Source organism: Pongo pygmaeus, chromosome 16, assembly GCF_028885625.2.
Source record: "Pongo pygmaeus isolate AG05252 chromosome 16, NHGRI_mPonPyg2-v2.0_pri, whole genome shotgun sequence".
Taxonomy (NCBI): domain Eukaryota; kingdom Metazoa; phylum Chordata; class Mammalia; order Primates; family Hominidae; genus Pongo; species Pongo pygmaeus.
Genome location: NC_072389.2, coordinates 61,175,474 through 61,197,292, shown reverse-complemented (window position 1 = coordinate 61,197,292; position 21,819 = coordinate 61,175,474). Strand labels below are relative to the sequence as shown.

Here is a 21,819-nt window from a genome sequence, read left to right as displayed (position 1 = left end):
AGTCCATTTTCATACTGCTGTGAAGAAATACCAGAGACTGGGTAATTTATAAAGCTTTAAAAACAGGTTTAATGGACTCATAGTTCCACATGGCTGGGGAGGTCTCACAATCATGGTGGAAGGTGAAAGAGGAGCAAAGGCACAGCTTATATGGTGGCAGGCAAGAGAGTGTGTGCCAGGGAACTGCCCTTTATAAAACTATCAGATCTCATGAGACTTACTCACTATCATGAGAACAGCACCGGAAAAACTCACTCTCATGATTCAGTTACCTCTCACTGAGTGCCTCCCACGACACGAGGGGATTATAGAAGCTACAATTCAAGATGAGATTTGAGTGGGGACACAGCCAAACCATATTAACAGCAGTTACTGAAAGCAAAGCACACAGCGTATGGCACCAAATTGTTCTGGAGGGTTCTTATTTGTTGCCTTGCTTAACACTTTCTCCTCTGACTGAGGGCCTGCTTAGGTCTCCATAAGAACAGTGAAGGTGAGGGCCTTCCCCAGGGGCTAGGCTCTACCTCACATGCCCATGTACATTGAGAAAGAAAAGCTCTAGAACAGGTACTGAATTTGCAGCAGAGCTTTCTGGGAAAATTTTAAATGCACTAATGAGATTTTGCTTTGCAGGAGAATCTATAATAATAGAAGGAAAGACCTTTTTTTTTTTTTTTTTTTCTGGAGTCAGAGTCTTGCTCTGTGGCCCATGCTGGAATGCAGTGGTGCAATCTCAGCTCGCTGCAACCTCTGCCTCCTGGGTTCAAGTAATTCTCGTGCCTCAGCCTCCCAAGTAGCTGAGATTACAGGCATGTGCTACCATGCCTGGCTAATTTTTGTATTTTTAGTAGAGACGGAGTTTTACTATGCTGGCCAGGCTGGTCTTGAACTCCTGGCCTCAAGCCGTCCATCTGCCTCGGCTTCCCAAAGTGCTGGGACTACAGGCGTGAGCCACGGCACCCGGCCAGGAAAGAACCTTTTTTCTTCAAATCACAGAGTATAGATAGCCCCTGGTTTGGTGATCAAAGAACTCTCTTCACTTACTTGATTAACTTTTTGTTAGGTATTTTTCTTTGATTTTCGTATAATAATCATTTTTAAAGTTTTCAAGTATTTATTCAGTAGAAGTTTCTCTACCTGGCTTTTTGGTGTACCAGAGTATCTTGAATAATGGAATTCTGTTTGAAATGAAGGATATCTGCTGTAAAGAAAGAAAATTATTTATTTAGTAACTTGAAAAAATTTAACAGCATTTCATTATTTAGTAACCTGCTCCAAGTTTTGCCCACATGCACGCATCATAGGACCCTACTCACAGTTGAGTTTCTGTGGAGAGAACTGCCTCACTTCATTTTGCGGTCTCTTGTCTCAATGTTTGAATTCCCTCAGAATGCACCTTATAATTTCAGGAGATGTAAGGATGTAGGAGTTTATTTATGAAAGGGCCTAGGAATTCAAACACATGAATCTGTGCTTATTTACCTTCTGTGTAGCTAATGACTAGAGGAGTCTTGCCTAGTTCTTTGACAGCTAGTTTGTGACTGTATATATAAAATTCTCCTATTTAAGTAATTGTAATTTTGAAATGAAGCTCACTCTTAGGTAGTTTGTATTCTGTAGTAAAGTATGGCTATAATAGATAATTATGTAACATTTGATTTTTGTACCATTTGCAACTTTAGGGTTAGTTGTATGTATTTTACAAAATTAACATAAAATGTTGGTTGTACCTCTGAATGCTTTCTTTCTGACCCTCTTTGACTTAATTAAATTGTGAGCAATTACATACTGGCTTTGCGCTTAGAAATTAAATAAGGTTCATTGATACTTAGAAAGTTATTTTATAAAGAATAGCAGCTGATACATATTTAATAGGAAGGCCTTCTATCCAAAAAATTGACTGTATAGAGGCATTGTATCCAGTCTTTCTAAGCCGTGTTTGATTGTACAACTCTACTTCCACAAATTTGAGACAGGTCTTTTTAAGCCCTTAATTAAATTAATTTTTGTTCTTTCTCTTCCTGAATTTACTCAGATAATATAAATACATTAAGCAGACATTTAAGAGAGAAATCTCTAAGAAACTTTAAAAGAAATATTCTTTTGGTACCATTTTTCTAGCACTGTGTATTTTTATAATCCTTTACAGCAGTAGTGAGAACTATTTTATTAATAAATTGTATTAATCTTAAAGGAAAAGTAATCAATGGTTATATTCAACCAAAAAATGTTAAATTTATATTTTCTCAAAAGAGTAAAATGTAAAAACTTACATGTTTTGGGACTGAAACCAGAAAAATACAATCTGATTCAATATATGCAAGACTAAATTTTAGGTATGCTAGATCCTGTATTATAATTTAAGGGAAAGGAAAAGAAAGAAAGAAGGAAGATAAACATGGATGGGCAGACAAAGTAAGAGGATATAGGGAAAGAAGAGAATGAAATTTGGGCAATAAAAAGAAAAAAATAGGGATAACAATTCTTATAAAAGAGGTAAAAATAAAAAAAAAAAAAAGAAGAAAGGTTGGGCACAGTGGCTCATGCTGGTAATCCCAGCACTTTGGGAGACCAAGGCAGGAGGATTGCTTGAGCCCAGGAGTTTGAGACAAGCCTGGGCAACATAATGAGACCCCATCTCTACAAAAAACTTAAAAATTAGCTTGGCATGGTAGTACGCACCTAAAGCCTGAGGTGGAAGATTGCTTGAGCTCAAGAGGTCAAAGTTGCAGTGAGCTGTGATGGCATCACTGCACTCCACCCTAGGTGTCAGAATGAGACCGTGTCGAGAGAGAGAAGAAAGAGAGAAATTCCCATCCAGACCGTTTCTCCCAAAATAATTTATTCTGTCATCTTCCTCCCCCACTACTCGTCACCTTCTATACAGAGCTAGCCAAACTAGATCAACCTTGCTGCAGAAACCCCTATCCATTTCTCCCTGCTACAAAAAAACATTCCTTTCCTTCCCAACTCTTTTCCCTGAGGCCTCGTTTTCAGGTCTAGCCTTCCAACATAGAAGAATTCTCTTCCATCTTGGAAGCAGTCCACTGCCTGTCACACAGCAGTCATTTACTGCTGATCTCCAGGCCTAGAACAGAAGCTCTATGTATCTAAGGAAATTATTCTGTTTCAGTTATCAAAGTACCAAAAATGTTTGCCACTTTGTCATTTGCTCTTTTTTTTTAATGTTATTTAGTAGTTTTGGCCATATACAAATGTGGGTGTTTTGTTGTCAAATTTATGGATCTTCTCTTTCATGCCTTCAAGGTTTGGTGTCATACTTAACAGTGTCCCACTTTTAAAATATATTTCTAAAATTTTCAAAAGTTTGTTACTAATACTTTTTGGTTTCACTTTTAAACATTTAGATATTATTCAGTCTGTAACTTATCCTGATATAAGGCATGAGGTAGGGATTCAAGTGAAGTTTTTTCCAAATGGGTGCCCATTTTCTAAGTAATCTGCCTATTTTGCCACAGATTTAAAATGTGTTTATCATATTCTAAATTCCTATAAAGTTTTTTTGTTTTTTTTTTGTTTTGTTTTTTGTTTTTTGAGACAGAGTCTTGCTCTATCGCCCAGGCTGGTGTGCAGTGGTGCGATCTCAGCTCACTGCAACCTCTGCCTCCTGGGCTCAAGCAATTCTCCTACCTCAGCCTCTTGAGTAGCTGGGATTACAGGTGCCCGCCACCATGCCCGGCTAATTTTTGTATTTTTAGTAGAGATGGGGTTTCACCATGTTGGCCAGGATGGTCTCAAACTCCTGACCACAAGTGACCCCCTCACCTCAGCTTCCCAAAGTGCTGAGATTGCAGGCGTGAACCACCGTGCCCGGCCGGAATTCCTATAAAGTCGAGTTTCTTTCTGGGCAAATCTATTGAGCTCCTGTCGATGCATGCATCAGAACCACACAGCTTTAATTGTTGTCATTTATAATGTGTTTTTATCTGGTAGGGTTGATCTTCACTTCTTGCTTTTCTTTTTAAAAATTGTGCTGCTTATTCCTGCTTGTTTATGTTTCTATTGAACTTGAGAGTTGCCTTGTATCTTTTTTTTTTTTTTTTTCTTGTGAGACAGAGTTTCACTCTTGTTGTCCAGGCTGGAGTACAATGGCGTGATTTCGGCTCACCATCACCTCCGCCTCTCGGGTTCAAGTGATTCTCCTGCCTCAGCCTCTCAAGTAACTGGGATTTACAGGCATGCGCCACCACACCTGGCTAATTTTGTATTTTTAGTAGAGATGGGGTTTCTCCATGTTGGTCAGGCTGGTCTCAAACTCCCAACTTCAAGTGATCTGCCTGCCTCGGCCTCCCAAAATGCTGGAGTTATAGGCCTGAGCCACCGCACCTGGCCTATTTTTTTTTGTTTAATCATAACAGTTTTGTTGGAATCTTGGCAAATTTATAGATTAACTTGGGAAGAATTGACACCTTTGTGAGACTGAGTCTTCCCAGCCAAGAACAGACTATGTCTTTCCCTTATTTAGGTCTTCTTTTGTGTCATTTTGGGAGCATTTTAAAGTTTTCTTCACCAGTTTATTTCAGTTTCTAATGCTTTCCTAACCAATCAGTATTTAATAGAATCTTTGACCTACTGCCTTTTCTTTTATGAGGTTTCTCATATAAAAGCATTAACTCTTGCTACTCTTTTCTATCAATACCTTACTTTAACTGCCCTAACTAAGGCTTTATGTTAATTTTGCCCCTTGTTAGTCTCTGAGAAACCAAACTTCTCAGTGCATTTTTAAAAAATCTTTCTTTGGCTGTTTTATGACTTGATAAAATGCCTTACCTTGGTGCAGAGGAGAAAGAGAGAAATCAGACAAGGGAATCAGAATGACTTTTCCATCACTAGAGAGTTCACTGTAGCAGTTATTTCTAAATCATTTGCCTTCCCCATCTTGCCCCTCTGTATATTTGACCTTTATCAAATGATTTTTTCCATGTGTCAGATAGTTACTGATTTCTACCATAAGCAAGGTGCTTTCTCTGTGGGAAAGACAATGACTAATAAGTAATAATCCTTGCCCTTCATTCAGCTGATAATTTAGAGAATAGCCTAAGATTACACTAGTAGTTTAAACTATACTTCTCAATTTCTCAGTACTTTCCAACTTCCCATGGTTGTTTATTTAAAAGATTTTTTGTCCTTTTTTTCTATTAGATTTTTTAAAATTTTATTTTTGATTGACAATAATTGTATATATTTATGGAGGACAATGTGATGTTTTGATACATACTTACAATGCAAAATGATTAAATCAGTCTAATTAAATCTGTCACCTCACATACTTTTATTACTTTTTTGTTATGAAAATTTTAAATAGATTTGTTTTAAAGTTCTGTTTTATTGTTGTTTTGAGATGGGGTCTGGTTCTGTCACCCAGGAAGAACCTGATGGAAACTTTACAGGCTTGTGCCTTTAAAGTTTTTTTTGAAAAAATTTTGGACAATTTTAAACAAAATTTAAATGGTTATCATTTTTGCAAAAAAATTCTTCATTATCATAAAGTATTTACATTATGGTCTTAAAAGTTGAGGATTATTTATTCTGTCTATGCATAATTTCTAAAACTTGATATAATAGATCTCTTTTTAAATTTCCTTTAGCATATAATTTATAAAGTTAAAAAAATCATGCGTAAAGTTAATTGCTGCCATCCTGTTTTTCAGCCTGGCTGGGTTGTTTTGGACCAACCAGATGCTGCTTGCCATTTGCAGCAACAACAAGAACCTTCTCCTCTACCTCCAGGGTGGGAAGAGAGGCAGGATATCCTTGGAAGGACCTATTATGTAAACCATGAATCTAGAAGAACACAGTGGAAAAGACCAACCCCTCAGTATGTGCTGATGGCTTTCACAATTTTAATCTGGAAACACTTTAACTGCGAATTTTCATTTTGAAGTCATGTCTCAGATGGATGCATAACAGTATAATGATCCATAAACTATAAGAATACTAGGATTTTTATTGCCCAGGACTTTAAAAATCCTAACTCTGCTGTTTTCGTTTTTTAAATGACTTGATAATATTCAAAATTACTTGACTCTAGATACTACCCTTTTAATTGCGTCTTAATTTTAATAGGTTTTTAATTTTATGTAGCCACAAATGGTACATTTTTATTTTTAGGCTGAATTAGAAGTCTTGGAGAATTTTTGTAGTTTGTTATTAAAATATAAAATGTTAATTTCTACAGTACTCTATTTTTAAAATATAAATTATTTGTAAAATATAAAGGACTCAATAATAAGGGTATTATGTTAAACGCCCATTTGACAGTCTGGTCAATGTCCACATAACTTCCAGCATGCACAGATCAAGGACGGAATGACTTTCAACATATTCTAACTTATGTCTCCTCAGTGATTTTTTTTATTATTAGACTGTATATACATTTATAAAAGCTCCCATTATTCATATTTATTCTCAAATCCCCTTCCATTTTTCCTTCCATATAGTCTTATAAAGTCTTCCTTTAATCTTCTGTTTGAAACATACTTGTAATTTTTTAATGTGTTCATTAGCCTCCTAATTTTTGGCTTTGATATTTTGTGCCTGATATATGCCAAGCACTTTCATAGATATTTTCTGTTCTCAAATCCTTCCAAAACAAATCAGCAATTCGAGTACTTCATGGCACAGAAGCTTCAGTCTTCATAGAGTGACGTACAGACTGCAAAGCTGAAGACACTATAAAATTCTGCAGAATTGCCCTGTTGCATACCTCAGTATTATGGCAAGCCTTACATGAGCAAAATCACATTTCTTTCACTGTGGCTGATGTCATTTTCAGGTAGCCAAAATCAAATATTTAGGGGGAAAAAAAACTGAAGCATACCCTTAGAACCGTGTATCAAAATTATGTTTTCATTAGCTATGGTACAGTAAGAACTGGTCTTCTGACTAGCCTGAGCTCATGTCGCATTAAATAAATTAACAATAACTTTATTATTAAATATTTGAACAAAATTCTTGATCTGATAGACTGGTTATATTAAATGCAAATAGTTAGAATAATATAAATGACTGGGGTAAGGGTGTTCAATCTGATTTTTTTAATTTTAATTTCTGTGGGTCCCTAGTAGGTATATATGTTTGTGGGGTACATGAGAGGTTTTGATACAGGCATGCAAGGCATAATAATCACATCATGTAAAATGGGGTATCCATCCTCACAAGCCTTTATCCTTTTTGTTACAAACAATCCAATTATAGTCTTCTGGTTGTTTTTAAATGTACAAGTAAATTATTATTGACTGTAGTCACCTGTTAAGCTATCAAATACTAGGTCTTATTCATTCTTTCTTTTTTTTTTTAATACTCATTAACCATCCAATTTGATTCATTGTACCTCTCCTAAGCTCAGACAAATCTTTACTATTACCTTTTTCAGGACAGGCTCATGACTGTATATTACAAAAAACAGATACCATTCCTAATAGATATGTAATTCCTAAACCATTAAGCTTTTCATTATAAAGTTCTTACACCGTCTTTCATTCTGCCCTTCACATTGATGCATGGAGTACTCTACTCCTGGCTTAAGACCGATTCTAGAAAATGTACTATCTGATTCACAGAGATGTATGTATGTGTAACTCTATTACTCTTATAATAACATGGCAAAATAATATAATGAAATAGTCTATGAAGCGCTCTGATATTTATTCATTCAACAAATATTTTTGAGTACCTATGTGTGTTGGACATTATCCTAGACATAGTGACAAACTAAAATATCAAATCAGACATGTTATACCTTTTCACAAAACCTTAAACTCCGTAAGGTACTCTAAATATACCAGTCTGCCTACCCATGATTGAATCTTTGCATGTTGAAATAGCCTTTGGTCAAAGACAATAAATTTTTTTATTGATCTAATGTAGTTTTTTTTCAACAATCACAGAATCTTTTGACAATCATTTTAACTACTTAAGACATGGATGATGGCTTTTTATACTTCCAATATAGGGACAACCTCACAGATGCTGAGAATGGCAACATTCAACTGCAAGCACAACGTGCATTTACCACCAGGCGGCAAATATCCGAGGAAACAGAAAGTGTTGACAACCGAGAGTCTTCCGAGGTATAAGTAGTTTCCTAGTTCTCCTTGAAAGACACATGCTATAGCAATAAAGTATGTGTGGCTTAAGCTTATTCTGTTCATTTTAGAACTGGGAAATTATAAGAGAAGATGAAGCCACCATGTATAGCAGCCAGGCCTTCCCATCACCTCCACCATCAAGTAACTTGGATGTTCCAACTCATCTTACAGAAGAATTGAATGCCAGACTCACCATTTTTGGAAATTCAGCCATGAGCCAGCCAGCATCCAGCTCAGTAAGACGCTCTTAGATTTTGTTACGGCTTCAGTAGTTTATATTATGGATATTATACTATTCAGCAACTAACTTTTATGTAAAATTTTGTCTTAAATGCAATAATATGTAATAATATGTTAGGGACCTTGGGACTTTACAACATGGTCATTTTTCAAATATCCTCATTAATAGTATGGACCGGAGTCATGGCATCCAAATTTCCATTATGTCAGTGCCCTCCAGTCAAAAATCACTAGGGACACATTTGTCATTGAACAAGTTGGGTTTATTATTCATTTCAGCAAGGGAGAACACGCACCATTGGTGTTTTGGTAGCAGAATGTTAGAAAAGACTTCAAGGATTTGGGTTCCTGTTAGGTGATTTTGAAGAGGGTTTTAGGAAGCAGGACTTTGTTCTACATGAGATGCTGTTGGGAAGCAGGGATAATTCTATGATTTTGTATCTCAAATCTTATCTGTAGTGAGGCTAAAGCTATGATTAGCAAAGTAGAATAGTCACTCACATTTGCCAGGATAGGGAAATGTTTGGTATTTTGTGGCTTGGACAGTGTTCATGTTTTGTCTATATTCAGCCACAATTACAGAGTGGTCTTGATTTTTTCTTGATCTTACCTATGAGTGCCATGCCAGCTCCTGGATGTTAGGGACTGCTTTTCTCTCTCCCAGTTATGCTGAAGTTGGTTTTTTGTTTGTCTCTTTGTTTGTTTGTTTGTTTGTTTTGAGACATCTCACTCTGTCACCTAGACTGGAGTACAGTGGTGCTATCTCGGCTTACTGCAAACTCCACCTCCCAGCTTCAGGCGATTCTCATGCCTCAGCCTCCTGAATAGCTGAGATTACAGGTGCACACCACCACGTCCAGCTAATTTTTGTATTTTTAGTAGAGATGGAGGAGTTTCACCCTGTTGGCCAGGCTGGTCTTGAACTCCTGGCCTCAAGTGATCCACCCGCCTCAGACTCCCAAAGTGCTGGGATTACAGGCATGAGCCACTGCTTCTGGCCTGAAGTTTTAACATTATATCACAGATGTCACCAACAGGTATATATGAATAAGAACTGATATACTTTGACTAAACAAGGAGATAGATGACATTTTCACTTCAGCCACCACTGTAAAAACTGTTGTCCATAGGGTTCAGAATAAAGTATCCCAGCATATGCTTCCACGATGAGAACTTCATAGCTAGCTGTCTAATATGTATCATCAAGGGAGATTCAGTAGTAGACAAAGATTATCCTCTGAGGATGCTATTTGTCATTTCCAGTTGAGGTTTCCCTGCCTTTCATTTAGTTAGTAAATATTTATTGAGAGCAGATCACATATATGCAAGGTACTATATGCTAGTTACTGAGGATACATCAGTAAATAAAATTAACAATATCTCCTGCCTTCATGGGACTTATATTCTAGTGCAGAAGAAAGCAAACTACAACTGGTGGGCCAAATTGGCAGCTGCCTGTTATGAATAATTACCACTGGAGTATAGCCACATCATTTGTTTAGGTATTGCCCATCTCTGCTTTCACACGACATCATCTGAATTAAGTAGTTACAGCAGCAACCATATGGCCCACAGCCAGTATTTACTGTCTGGATCTTAACAGGAAACGTGTGCTAACCTCTGCTCTAGCATCTTCTTCAAGAAGCTTCACAGTAGATAGTTGTACGTGAATATGAATATCCGCCAGTAAATCCGCCTGCCTGCCTCCTGCCCTTCCTTTCTTCCATTTGTCTGTTCTGTCTTCCATTCATTTCATTTTTTCACAGGGGAGTGGGACAGGTCAGTCAAAGACCTAAAGAATAAACTACATTAGGCTGGGCGTGGTGGCTCATGCCTATAATCCCAGCACTTTAGGAGGCTGGGATTACAGATGGGCTGAGGTCAGGAGTACAAGACCAGCCTGGGCAACATGGCGAAACCTTGTCACTACTAAAAATACAAAAATTAGCTGGGTGTGGTGGTGCACACCTGTAATCCCAGCTACTTGGGAGGCTGAGGTGGAAGAATTGCTTGAACCCAGGAGGCAGAGGTTGCAGTGAGCCGAGATTGCACCATTGCACTTCAGCTTGGGTGACAGAGTGAAACTCCATCTCAAGACAAAAAAAGAATAAACCATATTGATTTGCTGATGATAAATCACATATGATCCCATTCCCCTTCTTCCTGGTATTTTTTTTACTTAAAGTAATACATGGCAACCATATAGTGTAATACTATGCAGCCATTGAAGAGAACAAGGTGGGCTCGAGTGTATATGTTGGATGGAACAATCCCTGAGAGATGCTGGTAAATGAAAAACAGCAAGGTACATAACCGTGTGTTTGTTACACCAGAATTTATGTAAATTATTGAAATGCAGAGCATAAATATTTGTATAATTTACTTGAGGACTAAAGAGGAAACTAATAATGTTGCTTGCCTCTGAAGAGAGGCAAAGAATGAACAGGATATATATTGTTTGTACCTTTTGTTTTTTTGAGATAGGGTCTCACTCTGTTGCCCAGGCTGGAATGCAGTAGCATGATCACAGCTCACTGCAACCTCAAACTTCTGGGCTCAAGGGATTCTCCCACCTCAGCCTCTGGAGTAGCTGGTACTATAGGCACATGCCATTGTACCCCTGCTAATTTTTTAAAAAATTTTTTGTAAAGACTTGGAATAGTATTGTTTCTCAGGCTTCTTTCGAATTTTATAACATGTATGAGTGTTACCTATTTTAAAAAATATTTTTAAAGCACTGTATGGTTATGGTTACAAATTGAGACTGTATTTAGGTATATAAAATAAAACTTAAGGCTGGGCATCTTGGCTCACACCTGTAATCCCAGCACTTTGAGAGGCCTCTTTGAGAGGCAGATCACATGAGGTCAGGAGTTCGAGACCAGCCTGGCCAACATGGCAAAACCTCGTCTCTATTAAAAATACAAAAATTAGCCAGGTACAGTGGCACATGTCTGTAATCCCAGCTACTCGGTAGGCTGAGGCAAGAGAATTGCTTGAACCTGGGAGGTGGAGGTTGCAGTGAGACAAGATCGCACCACTGCACTCCAGCCTGGGCAACACAGCAAGACTCTGTCTCAAAAAAAATAATAATAATAAATAATAAATAAAAATTAAACCTTCCATCTTACCACTAATACATGTTCCCTAAGTCTCTATTAGTGATCAAAGACCTAAAGAATAAATGATATTGATTTGCTGGTGATAAATCACATTCATACGTATATAGAAACTTTTTCTGTATATTCATAAATATGCATGCATACACATATATTTGTAGATGATTTTTTAACCTGAGATCATCTTAAACCTACTTTTTGGTAACTTGCTTTTTTCACTTGCTGTCTCTTAGACATTGAACCATTTCAGTACATATAGATGTACTCCTTTAAAAACCAACTAAAACAATCATTAAACTCTGGCATATTCCATTGTACAAGTAACCCTTAAGGTATTTCACCAGTCTCTTATTGAAAGACTTTAGATTGTTTACAGTGCTATTATAAACAGTACTACAGTGGATATTCTGATTTAATTTGTATGTGCATTGTAAATTTTGGTGTCATTAAATAACACAACTAAGATATTTCAGATAGTGATAATAGCATGTATAGAAAAACATAAGGAAAGAAAGAACATGAGATTTCCAGGAAACAAGTAGTCTGGAATGTCCACGGGGTAGATTGCGAAGTGGTAAGTGGCTGAAGAAGTCAGGAAGGGGCAGGTTGTGGTGTTCAGGAAGCATTGTTTTCTGTGCTGTCATGGGCTTCAGCTCCAGAAGGACAGGACTGGCTGTGCATTGCAGGATGCTCTGAGCCTGCAGCGTGCAGCATGGAGAATGGACTTAAGAAAGTAAGACTTGCAACGGGGAAACCTATTAGGATATTGCTGCCATTGTAATCAAAGTGACAAAAGATGAAAACGTGAAGTTAAAACAACAATAAAACTAGTAACTAAAGTGGAGAGGGAGTGTATTTGAGAATGGTTTCTGTGAGACATTCAAGAGAAGGTGTCCAGGAGGCAGTCCAGCACCGGGGGCGTGGGAGCTGGATGTGTGAACGTGTCCACATAGGGGGCTGAGAGCGACCACGTGCCTCAGCCTGCACTCTCAACATTTGCATCCTAGCCAGCCTTCTCTGTTCTGCCCTGTCGTATTTACCCTCACTACCTTAGCTGTCACTCAAAGGCAAATCACAAATCTCAAGGTATTCTTCTGTTGTCTTGTTTTTTTACAAGAATCATTCCAGCAGAAGAGGCAGCTTACAAGCCTATACTTTTGAGGAACAACCTACGCTTCCTGTGGTGAGTTTTACCCTCTCCCATCAATCAAGAAAGATATAAAATTCAGCATTTTTTTATTTTTTTTTATTTTGGAAGACTGAGTGTGAACGTTTGCTTTACAGGGAGCTAATACAGCACAGAATGTAGGCTCCAGGTGGTGATGTTCAGGGAAGGGCCTTAAAGACAAAACATGGAGAACCGTCTCTCCCATGTTAAAAGCAAAGTCTCTGCATGCTGGTGACTGTGGGTGGTATCTGGGCTTGTCATTTGAAGTGCTGTGCTGGCTAGAGGTGATCTGCTGCATACAGCGTACAATTCAGGATCACTGTCCAGTTGCCGATGTTCTGCACGTGCACATGGCATCCAGCAGCCATGTCTGCCCTGTACATGAAGCATAGCCAGGGTTTCATCACTCAGGCATGCACTGGCACTTTAAGATATCTAAAATGTGGTTTATTTCACTAAAATATATAATTTACCCTTTTTTTATTATAATACATGGTTTTAGTTCAAAATAAAATATAATTTGTTTTAAAGCAAACAAATAGTGAAGAAGGGATGTGGTGTTTTTTAAAGGATTCTTTCTGATTAATATTTAATTCTTCTGGCCAGGCACAGTGGCTCATGCCTGTAATCCCAGCACTTTGGGGAGGCCAAGGCAGGTGGATCACGAGATCAGGAGTTCGAGACCAGCCTGGCCAATATGGTGAAACCCTGTTGATACTAAAAATAAAAAAATTAGCTGGGTGTGTTGGCACATGCCTGTAATCCCAGCTACTCGGGAGGCTGAGGCACAAGAATAGCTTGAACCCGGGAGGCACAGGTTGCAGTGAGCTGAGATCATACCACTGCACTCCAGCCTGGGCAACAGAGCAAGACTGTGTCTCTCTCTGTCTCTCTCTCTCTCTGTCTCTCTCTCTCTCAGAAAAGGCAAATATATATATATATATATATATTTCTAGAAAAGGCAAAACTGTAGTAACAGAGAGTAGATGAGTGGTTGCTTGGGGCTGAGAGTAGGCATAGGGATGGAGGGAACTTTTGGGGGTGATAGAAGGATTCTTAAACTTGATGTATTTAATTCTTCTGTTATTCTTCACTTTAGCTTTTGCCTACTTCATCTGGATTACCACCAGGTTGGGAAGAAAAACAAGATGAAAGAGGAAGACCATATTATGTAGATCACAATTCCAGAACGACTACTTGGACAAAGCCCACTGTACAGGTATCCTGCAATCTATTAACTTGCTTTCTTACAGGATTTAAACTGTCACATCCCTTAAACTATTACATCACTTTGTAGTATACACTGGATACTTCTAGCACCTTCTTTTTTTTTTATTTTTTTGAGATGGAGTCTCACTCTTGTCGCCCAGGCTGGAGTGCAATGGTGCGATCATGGCTCACTGCACCTCTGCCTCCTGGGTTCAAGCAATTCTCCTGCCTCACCCTCCCGAGTAGATGGGATTACAGGCACCCGCCACCACGCCTGGCTAATTTTTGTATTTTTAGTAGAGACAGGGTTTCACCATGTTGGCCGGGCTGATCTGAAACTCCTGACCCTAGGTGATCCACCCACCTCGGCCTCCTAAAGTGCTGGGATTACAGGCATGAGCCACCGTGCCTGGCCATAGCATCTTCTAATTATTTATTTTCTGACACTGATGTTAAGTGTCTACCTTTTCCTATGAATCTCTAATATACACGAATTACCACTTGTTATTATATAAAACAAGTACAAATGAGAATAAAGGAAAAAGCAAATGATCTAGTCTTTGGGTATTTTTGTAATTTTGTTAGGATCATTATTTTAACTAAAAGATAATCTTGGCGATTGGGATCTATTAAAGAAGTTTATGCTGGGCCGGGCAAGGTGGCTCATGCCTGTAATCCCAGCACTTTGGGAGGCCACGGTGGGAGGATCACCTGAGGTTGGGAGTTCAAGATCAGCCTGACCAACATGGAGAAACCCCGTCTCTACCAAAAATACAAAAATTAGCCAGGCGTAGTGGCGCATGCCTGTAATCCCATCTACTCAGGAGGCTGAGGCAGGAGAATTGCTTGAACCTGGGAGGCAGAGGTTGTGGTGAGCCGAGATTATGCCATTGCGCTCCAGCCTGGGCAACAAGAGCGAAACTCCATCTCAAAAAAAAAAAAAGGAAGTTTATGCTGGTGACACCTCACGCTTGGCAACAGTATCATCTATAATATTTCCTTGTAAGTGTTTAGCAAAATATTTATTTTCTCTTATCACCATGTCTCTTGTTGAGAAATGTTTTAACATTGAAAAGTGCAGAGAATAATATAGCAAATGCACATATTGTTCACACTTAGAATTACAATCATTAACAAGTTACCATATTAATTTCTAGACATTTTATTTTTAAAAATAAAGTCTTATAGATTAAATTCCTTTTAGCCAAGCTCTTGGTCCCATTCCCCAGGGGGAACCACCATCTTGAATTTGTTGTGTTTTCTAGCCTTTTTTATATACTTAGATAAAGAGCTTAAAAAATGTAAAATAAAATTAGCTGGGCGTGGTGGTGCATGCCTGTAATCCCAGCTACTTGGGAGGCTGAGGCAGAAGAATTGCTGGAACCTGGGAGGCAGAGGTTACAGTGAGCGGAGATTGCGCCCCTGTACTCCAGCCTGGGCAACAGATCAAAACTCCATCTGAAAAAAAAAGAAAGAAAAGAAAATGTAAAATATTGTTTATATGCCTGTGTTTCTAATTTTGCAACGAGAGAACACTCATTTTATTTTATAGAATGAGGTGCTGCTTGATTAAAAAAAAACTTTGCATTGATATTGTGGCCCTGTAAGTCTACACCTTTTTGCTTAACATTGTTTTAAAGCTCTGTCCATGTTGTTATTTATAGATCCAGCATATTTCTCTTAACTACTAATATTCCATCATGAATATATTGCATTTCAATTATCCATTTCTGTGGTAGATATTTGCCATTCATTTTGTCTGCCCACCATTTGAATCTACTTCTGTGTATGAGGAATTCCCCATCCTATGAGTTTTGGGAAAACAAAGATGACCTCCTCCTATAGGCACCAGAGCTCCCCTTGCAGCTAGGGCTTGAGCTTGCAGACCTCGCTCCTTCAGTCAGATGCACCCACGGCAGACTGTTAATATCTTACTGCTTGAGAATTAGTTGAGAAATTATAAATTACTGTAAAAATAAAGTTTTACAAAATAATTTATTGGAAAAATGTTATTAAATGTAATGCATTATTGAAATGTTGGGAAAATATTAACATGCCATAACTACATTTGAAAATGAGCCTCAAATATTTAGAGTCTCTTTAATGGAGGGTATGTATTCTATTTGCAGGTTAAGTACCTTTTTAACTGCATCTATTTGTGGGTTCTCGCTATAAAATATTACAATATGATTTCATTAATGTGCTAGGCCACAGTGGAGACCAGTCAGCTGACATCAAGCCAGAGTTCTGCAGGCCCTCAATCACAAGCCTCCACCAGTGATTCAGGCCAGCAGGTGACCCACCCATCTGAAATTGAGCAAGGATTCCTTCCTAAAGGCTGGGAAGTCCGGCATGCACCAAATGGGAGGCCTTTCTTTATTGACCACAACACTAAAACCACCACCTGGGTAACTTTGATACTTTTCCATTTAAATTTATAACAACAATAATCATCTCTTATGTATAGTTCCTTAAAATCTTTAAGTGTATATTAGTATAACCTATGTTTCCTAATATTCATTGAAAGATATATTGAATTCTTAATAATATTATTTGTATTCAGGAGAATGCTTATGCCTCTTTTTAATATTGTTTTGGATTATGATGGAGATGTTCATGTTTACTTCCTATTTTCAGTTTTTAGCTCACTAGCCATAAATGCTTAAGAAGATACATAGGAATAATCCTTTGCTTTTATATGAGGCTTTATAGCTCCAAAGCACTTTTGAATCCATATTTCATTTAATATCAAAAAAACCTTGTGAGGCTAAGTAGAACAAGTATTTTTATTTTAAGATAAGGCTTAAAATTGTTTAATGCTTGGCTTACCACTAATAGAAAAATTACCTAAAGGCCGGGTGCAGTGGCTCATGCCTGTAATCCCAGAACTTTGGGAGGCCGAGGGGGGCAGATCATGAGGTCAGGAGATCGAGATCGAGACCATCCTGGCTAACATGGTGAAACCCCGTTTCTACTAAAAATACAAAATAATTAGTCAGGTGTGGTGGCGGGTGCCTGTAGTCCCAGCTGTTCGGGAGGCTGAGGCTGGAGAATGGCATGAACCCAGGAGGCGGAGCTTGCGGTGAGCCAAGATCACACCACTGCACTCCAGCCTGGGCAACAGAGCAAGACTCTGTCTCAAAAAAAAAAAGAAAAATTACTTAAAATTAGCAGCAGATGAATAGATTTTAATTAATTATTAAAAGACCAACATAGCTTAAATAATACTAAAATTATTTAATAAATTAATAATATTAAAATAATATATGTAAATTAAACCAAATAAATAGAATTTTGTTCTCTTTTTTAACATTCTGAATTGGCCTTTGATAACCTTTTTGGGCTTACCTTCCTGTTATTTAAAAATATTAATCAACCCTTGAACAGATAGCTGGCAAAATGCATGTTCTGGGGCTTAGAAATATCATGTGGTCCAGGGCCAGGCACAGTGGCTCACACCTGTAATCCCAGCATTTTGGAAGACGAAGGCGCGTGGATCACCTGAGGTCCGGAGTTCAAGACTAGCCTGGCCAACATGGAGAAACCCCGTCTCTATTAAAAATACAAAAATTAGCTGGGCATGGTGGTGCATGCCTGTAATCCCAGCTACTCAGGAGGCTGAGGCAGGAGAATCCCTTGAACCTGGGAGGAAGAGGTTGCATTGAGCTGAGATGGTGCCATTGCACTCCAGCCTGGGTGACAAGAGAGACACTCTGTCTCAAAAAAAAAGAAAGAAAGAAATATCATGTGGTCCAATTTAATGTCCTACTCTTTCACCAGTTTTTACATAGAGAAAAGCCCTATATAGTGACACATTTCCTAAAGAGCGGGGCAAAAGAAATGACCAGTTAGTGGTGATCCCTGAGAACTGCTCGTTATTCCTTTTGATATTATAGCCTGACAGTGATAGATTTTAGAAGGAGAAAATATGGTGTCACATATTTAGGAAATAAAGTATAAATTGACTTTTACAAGAGAATATTTTAAATATCCATTGATGTTAGAAAACATGGTAACAGACTGACTTTGATTATTTTAAAATTTGTGTGTATCATTCTTTATTTACTCTACCAAAAAAGGAAGATCCAAGATTGAAAATTCCAGCCCATCTGAGAGGAAAGACATCACTTGATACTTCCAATGATCTAGGGCCTTTACCTGTAAGTATATAGAAATGCTAACCCATCTAACTTGGCTATCTCAAATATTTTGCATTTTCGGATATAGTAGTTCTTTATCAGCTATAATTAATATTATTATTAAAATGTTGATACCTTCTAAGAATGGAATGGAATATGCAAGTTAAATTAACCATACAACCAGTGCTATTTTTCTGTCCATTCATCTAAAACCCTATCCTAAAATAATTGAAATACATTCTTAATTATAGCCAGGATGGGAAGAGAGAACTCACACAGATGGAAGAATCTTCTACATAAATCACAGTATGTGCAGTGCGATTTTTCATTGTTATTTTTTGTAATTTTCTGTGTGAGAAAGTACATCTTTTTTCTTTTTCTTCCCTTCAGATATAAAAAGAACACAATGGGAAGATCCGCGGTTGGAGAATGTAGCAATAACTGGACCAGTAAGTCTCTCTGTGCCAGTGTGCTCTGATGGGACTGTCCACTCACCTGTCTCTTCAAGAGCAGATAGTCACGGGCATAACCCTACAGGCATTGAGAGGAAAGCACATTGGCCATTCTCTCGTCTCCCCCATTTCCCATACTCCAAGTCTCAGTTATTTCAAAAGATTCTATGACGTCATTGTCCTTACCCTATGCAATAGCAGTGGGGGACAAGTGAGCCAGACAGTCAGAATGCTAAGGCAATGTGGGCTGCTGAGCTCAGGCTGGTGTCTCCCACTGTCTGAACAAGAATGATGACAGTCCTCCACAAATCAGAGAGGAGCAGAGAGTGTATGCGGATGAGGAAGCAGCAGCACCCTATCCACTCCAGGGTCATTCTTAAATTTTTTGATAGAAATCAAGCCAGGCTCACACCTGTAATCCCAGCACTTTGGGTGGCCAAGGCAGGTGGATCACCTGAGGTCAGGAGTTCGAGACCGGCCCGGCCAACGTGGTGAAACCCTGTCTCTACTAAAAATGCAAAAAAAATTAGTTGGCCATGGTGGCAGGTACCTGTAGTCTCAGCTACTTGGGAGGCTGAGGCAGGAGAATCACTTGAACCCAGGAGGCAGAGGTTGCGGTGAGCTGAGGTTGCACCACCACACTCCAGCCTAGACGACAGAGCGAGACTCCATCTCAAAAAAAAAAAAAAGAAAAAGAAAAAGAAATCATTGTAAATGCCCAGTATGTAAGACACATCCACACTTAAGTATAAATATTACCATGTATGATAATTGTACTACTCTTGAGTCAGATTGATAGGAAAATTATCCTTTTTTATAGCTGCTTTTTCCATTTTATTCAGATTTTGTTTTCTAATTCATAAAAATAAACTGAAGATACAGTTTTTTATTACTATTTACTATCTCAACATGTAGTCCTTAAATGTCTCAAAAAGGCAACTGCTTGGAGTTCAAGGGAAAAGCTTTTCACATTGTCCCTTTAATGGAGAAATCACTTTGAAAGTCTCTTTAGAAATGGAAATTTTTGTTTCTAATATTTCTCTACCTGGAAGAAACTTCCTACTTCTGGCATGCTGCATTTTAAGAATATTGCATAATGAAAATTACAGCCATAGGAATTGCTGAATACAATTTTATCTTAAACAGAGAAATTAAATAGTTTAAAGTTTTGTATTTGTTTTTCTTCTAATTAAACTTTTCTTTTCAAATATTTTTCTTTTAATGCCCTTAACTTATGTTCATAAAATACCCTGCAGGGAACTTTAAAAATTGTTCCAGAATAAAAACAACCTAAACTTCTTTATTTTTCCAAAATTTCCAACTAAAGGCAGTGCCCTACTCCAGGGATTACAAAAGAAAGTATGAGTTCTTCCGAAGAAAGTTGAAGAAGCAGGTTAGTGATGTTTGTAATAAATACTTAAGAGTCATCAATATATAGATGGAAAGTAATGGGAAATGTTTTTTTAAAGTAATAATTTGTTCTATATTTGTAACAACTTTGAATGAACAGTTTTTCCTAGAGAAAGGATGCTCATTTTTTGAGTAGCTGTGATATATCACTACAGACCATAATTAGTTTATGTCTTTATTTTTCAATATATTTTATAATATAGAGAAATGGCATTTAAAGTTTGCTTGCCAGAGCTCTAACCTGGTGTATCCTTGTGGGGTTTATGGGGCTTGATCTTTGTAGAATCTGAGCAAGAATGGCTCAGGAAATTATATTCCGGCCTAGTCTTTGACTGTGTTGGAGGACTGTCTGGATTTTTTTATGACTTTGTTGTTTTCCAGCGAAAGTCATTCATTCTCTACAGCTTCAAATGTAATGTCTCTGCATAATTTAAAAATACAATCATGAGTGGAACTGTGCTCTTGTGACTTGTCTCCTTATGCTTATCAGTTATGTTCACTACACTTTTTCCCATCGCCACGAATGCAATATGTTTGGAACTAAACTTATCATCTGTCCATCTATTTCATTTCTGTTGGTGTCTACTAGTTTTAATGCCTCTCTTACTTGTTCATCCTGTCCTCCTTTGCCTGCGGTTTAGGAATACTACCACTAGGTGGCCATATTGGGTTATACTTTCTTGCATTCTAAGCCAGAAGCTGGCTTTCACAAAGATTCAAGATGGTGGGTGGGCTACCTCAGAGTTTCACCCAAATTTTTAACAAAAATAAAACATGATAGTTTTTTTAGTGTAAACATTTTATGCCCTAATAAAATCCTTAAATATCATCAACTTTCTAAACTCATTTTTAAGGATAATTTTGTGGGCCAGGTGCAGTAGCTCATGCCTGTAATCCCAACACTTTGGGAGGTCGAGGTGGGTGGATCACTTGAGGTCAGGAGTTCAAGACCAGCTTGGCTAACGTGGTGAAACCCCCGTCTCTACTAAAAATACAAAAATTAGCTAGGTGTGATGGCACACACCTGTAATCCCGGCTACTCGGGAGGCTGAGGCAGGAGAACCACTTGAACCCAGGAGGCAGAGGTTGCAGTGAGCCAAGATCGTGCCACTGCACTCCAGCCTGGGCAACAGAGTGAGACCCTGTCTCAAAAAAAAAAAAAGAAAAAAGAAAGAAAGAATAACTTTGTGTCAAAATTTCCCTGGAAATTTGTTTTCTACTTCTAGACTTTGGGATTTTAAATGTTTGCTGATTTATTGTTCTGGTAAATATTTTCATTGTTAATGAGAATATGCTGGAGGAATAGAAGCACTAGCTTCTCCATTTGCCACTCTGAGTGGTTGAAACATGTTGTAGTATCTAATTGTTAATGTCTTCCAGGCAGCAGGAGATGGGAGACAATGCCATTACAGGCCACAAAATACAAAAAACAACCATGATAAAAGCAATTATATTTGTTGATATCTCACTGCATACCAGGCATTCTTCTTAGAAGTTTACATATGTTATTCATTTAATGTCTACAACAACTCTGTAAGGAAGGGACTACTATTACCTTTCACAGATGAGGAAACTGAGGCACAGAGAGAACAGGTAGTGTGATCAAGTCTCATGGTTATTAAGTAGAAAAGCTAAGTGGTCTAGCTCCAGATCCCATCTTCCTAAGCAACATGACATATCATATTGGTGATGAAGAGAATTAAGAGAGAAATTAATTAATTTGTATGGAAATTACCCAGAATACAACAAAGGTATGTAAAGGGATAAACATATAAAAGAAAGGTTAAAAGACATGAAGTCACTCCAGAAGGAGGGGACCAAGATCATGAAGAGGAGAAGGCTAAGAATATGAATTATCACATTAATAAAAAGGCCCAAGCAGTACTTCAAAAATAAAATCTGTATCTAGACACATCATAGCAAAAGAGCAGAACACTTAGAATGTGAGAACGTGTAGCACCAAAACAGAAA

The 21,819-nt window shown here is 38.0% G+C and overlaps 1 protein-coding gene across 3 annotated transcripts in view; it reads left to right on the top strand.

Annotated features, from left to right (window-relative positions):
* The window catches only part of NEDD4 (NEDD4 E3 ubiquitin protein ligase), a 613,929-nt gene that overhangs the window by 573,980 nt on the left and 18,130 nt on the right, over positions 1–21,819 (top strand). For all 3 annotated transcript variants that reach the window (XM_054451604.2, XM_054451602.2, XM_054451605.2), the window contains 10 exons: positions 5,673–5,839; positions 7,976–8,093; positions 8,180–8,347; positions 12,588–12,653; positions 13,738–13,857; positions 16,055–16,255; positions 17,927–18,007; positions 18,238–18,292; positions 18,377–18,435; positions 19,766–19,831. In XM_054451604.2, the coding sequence (XP_054307579.1) occupies positions 5,673–5,839; positions 7,976–8,093; positions 8,180–8,347; positions 12,588–12,653; positions 13,738–13,857; positions 16,055–16,255; positions 17,927–18,007; positions 18,238–18,292; positions 18,377–18,435; positions 19,766–19,831 (1,101 nt within the window). The remainder of the gene's footprint in view (positions 1–5,672; positions 5,840–7,975; positions 8,094–8,179; positions 8,348–12,587; positions 12,654–13,737; positions 13,858–16,054; positions 16,256–17,926; positions 18,008–18,237; positions 18,293–18,376; positions 18,436–19,765; positions 19,832–21,819) is intronic.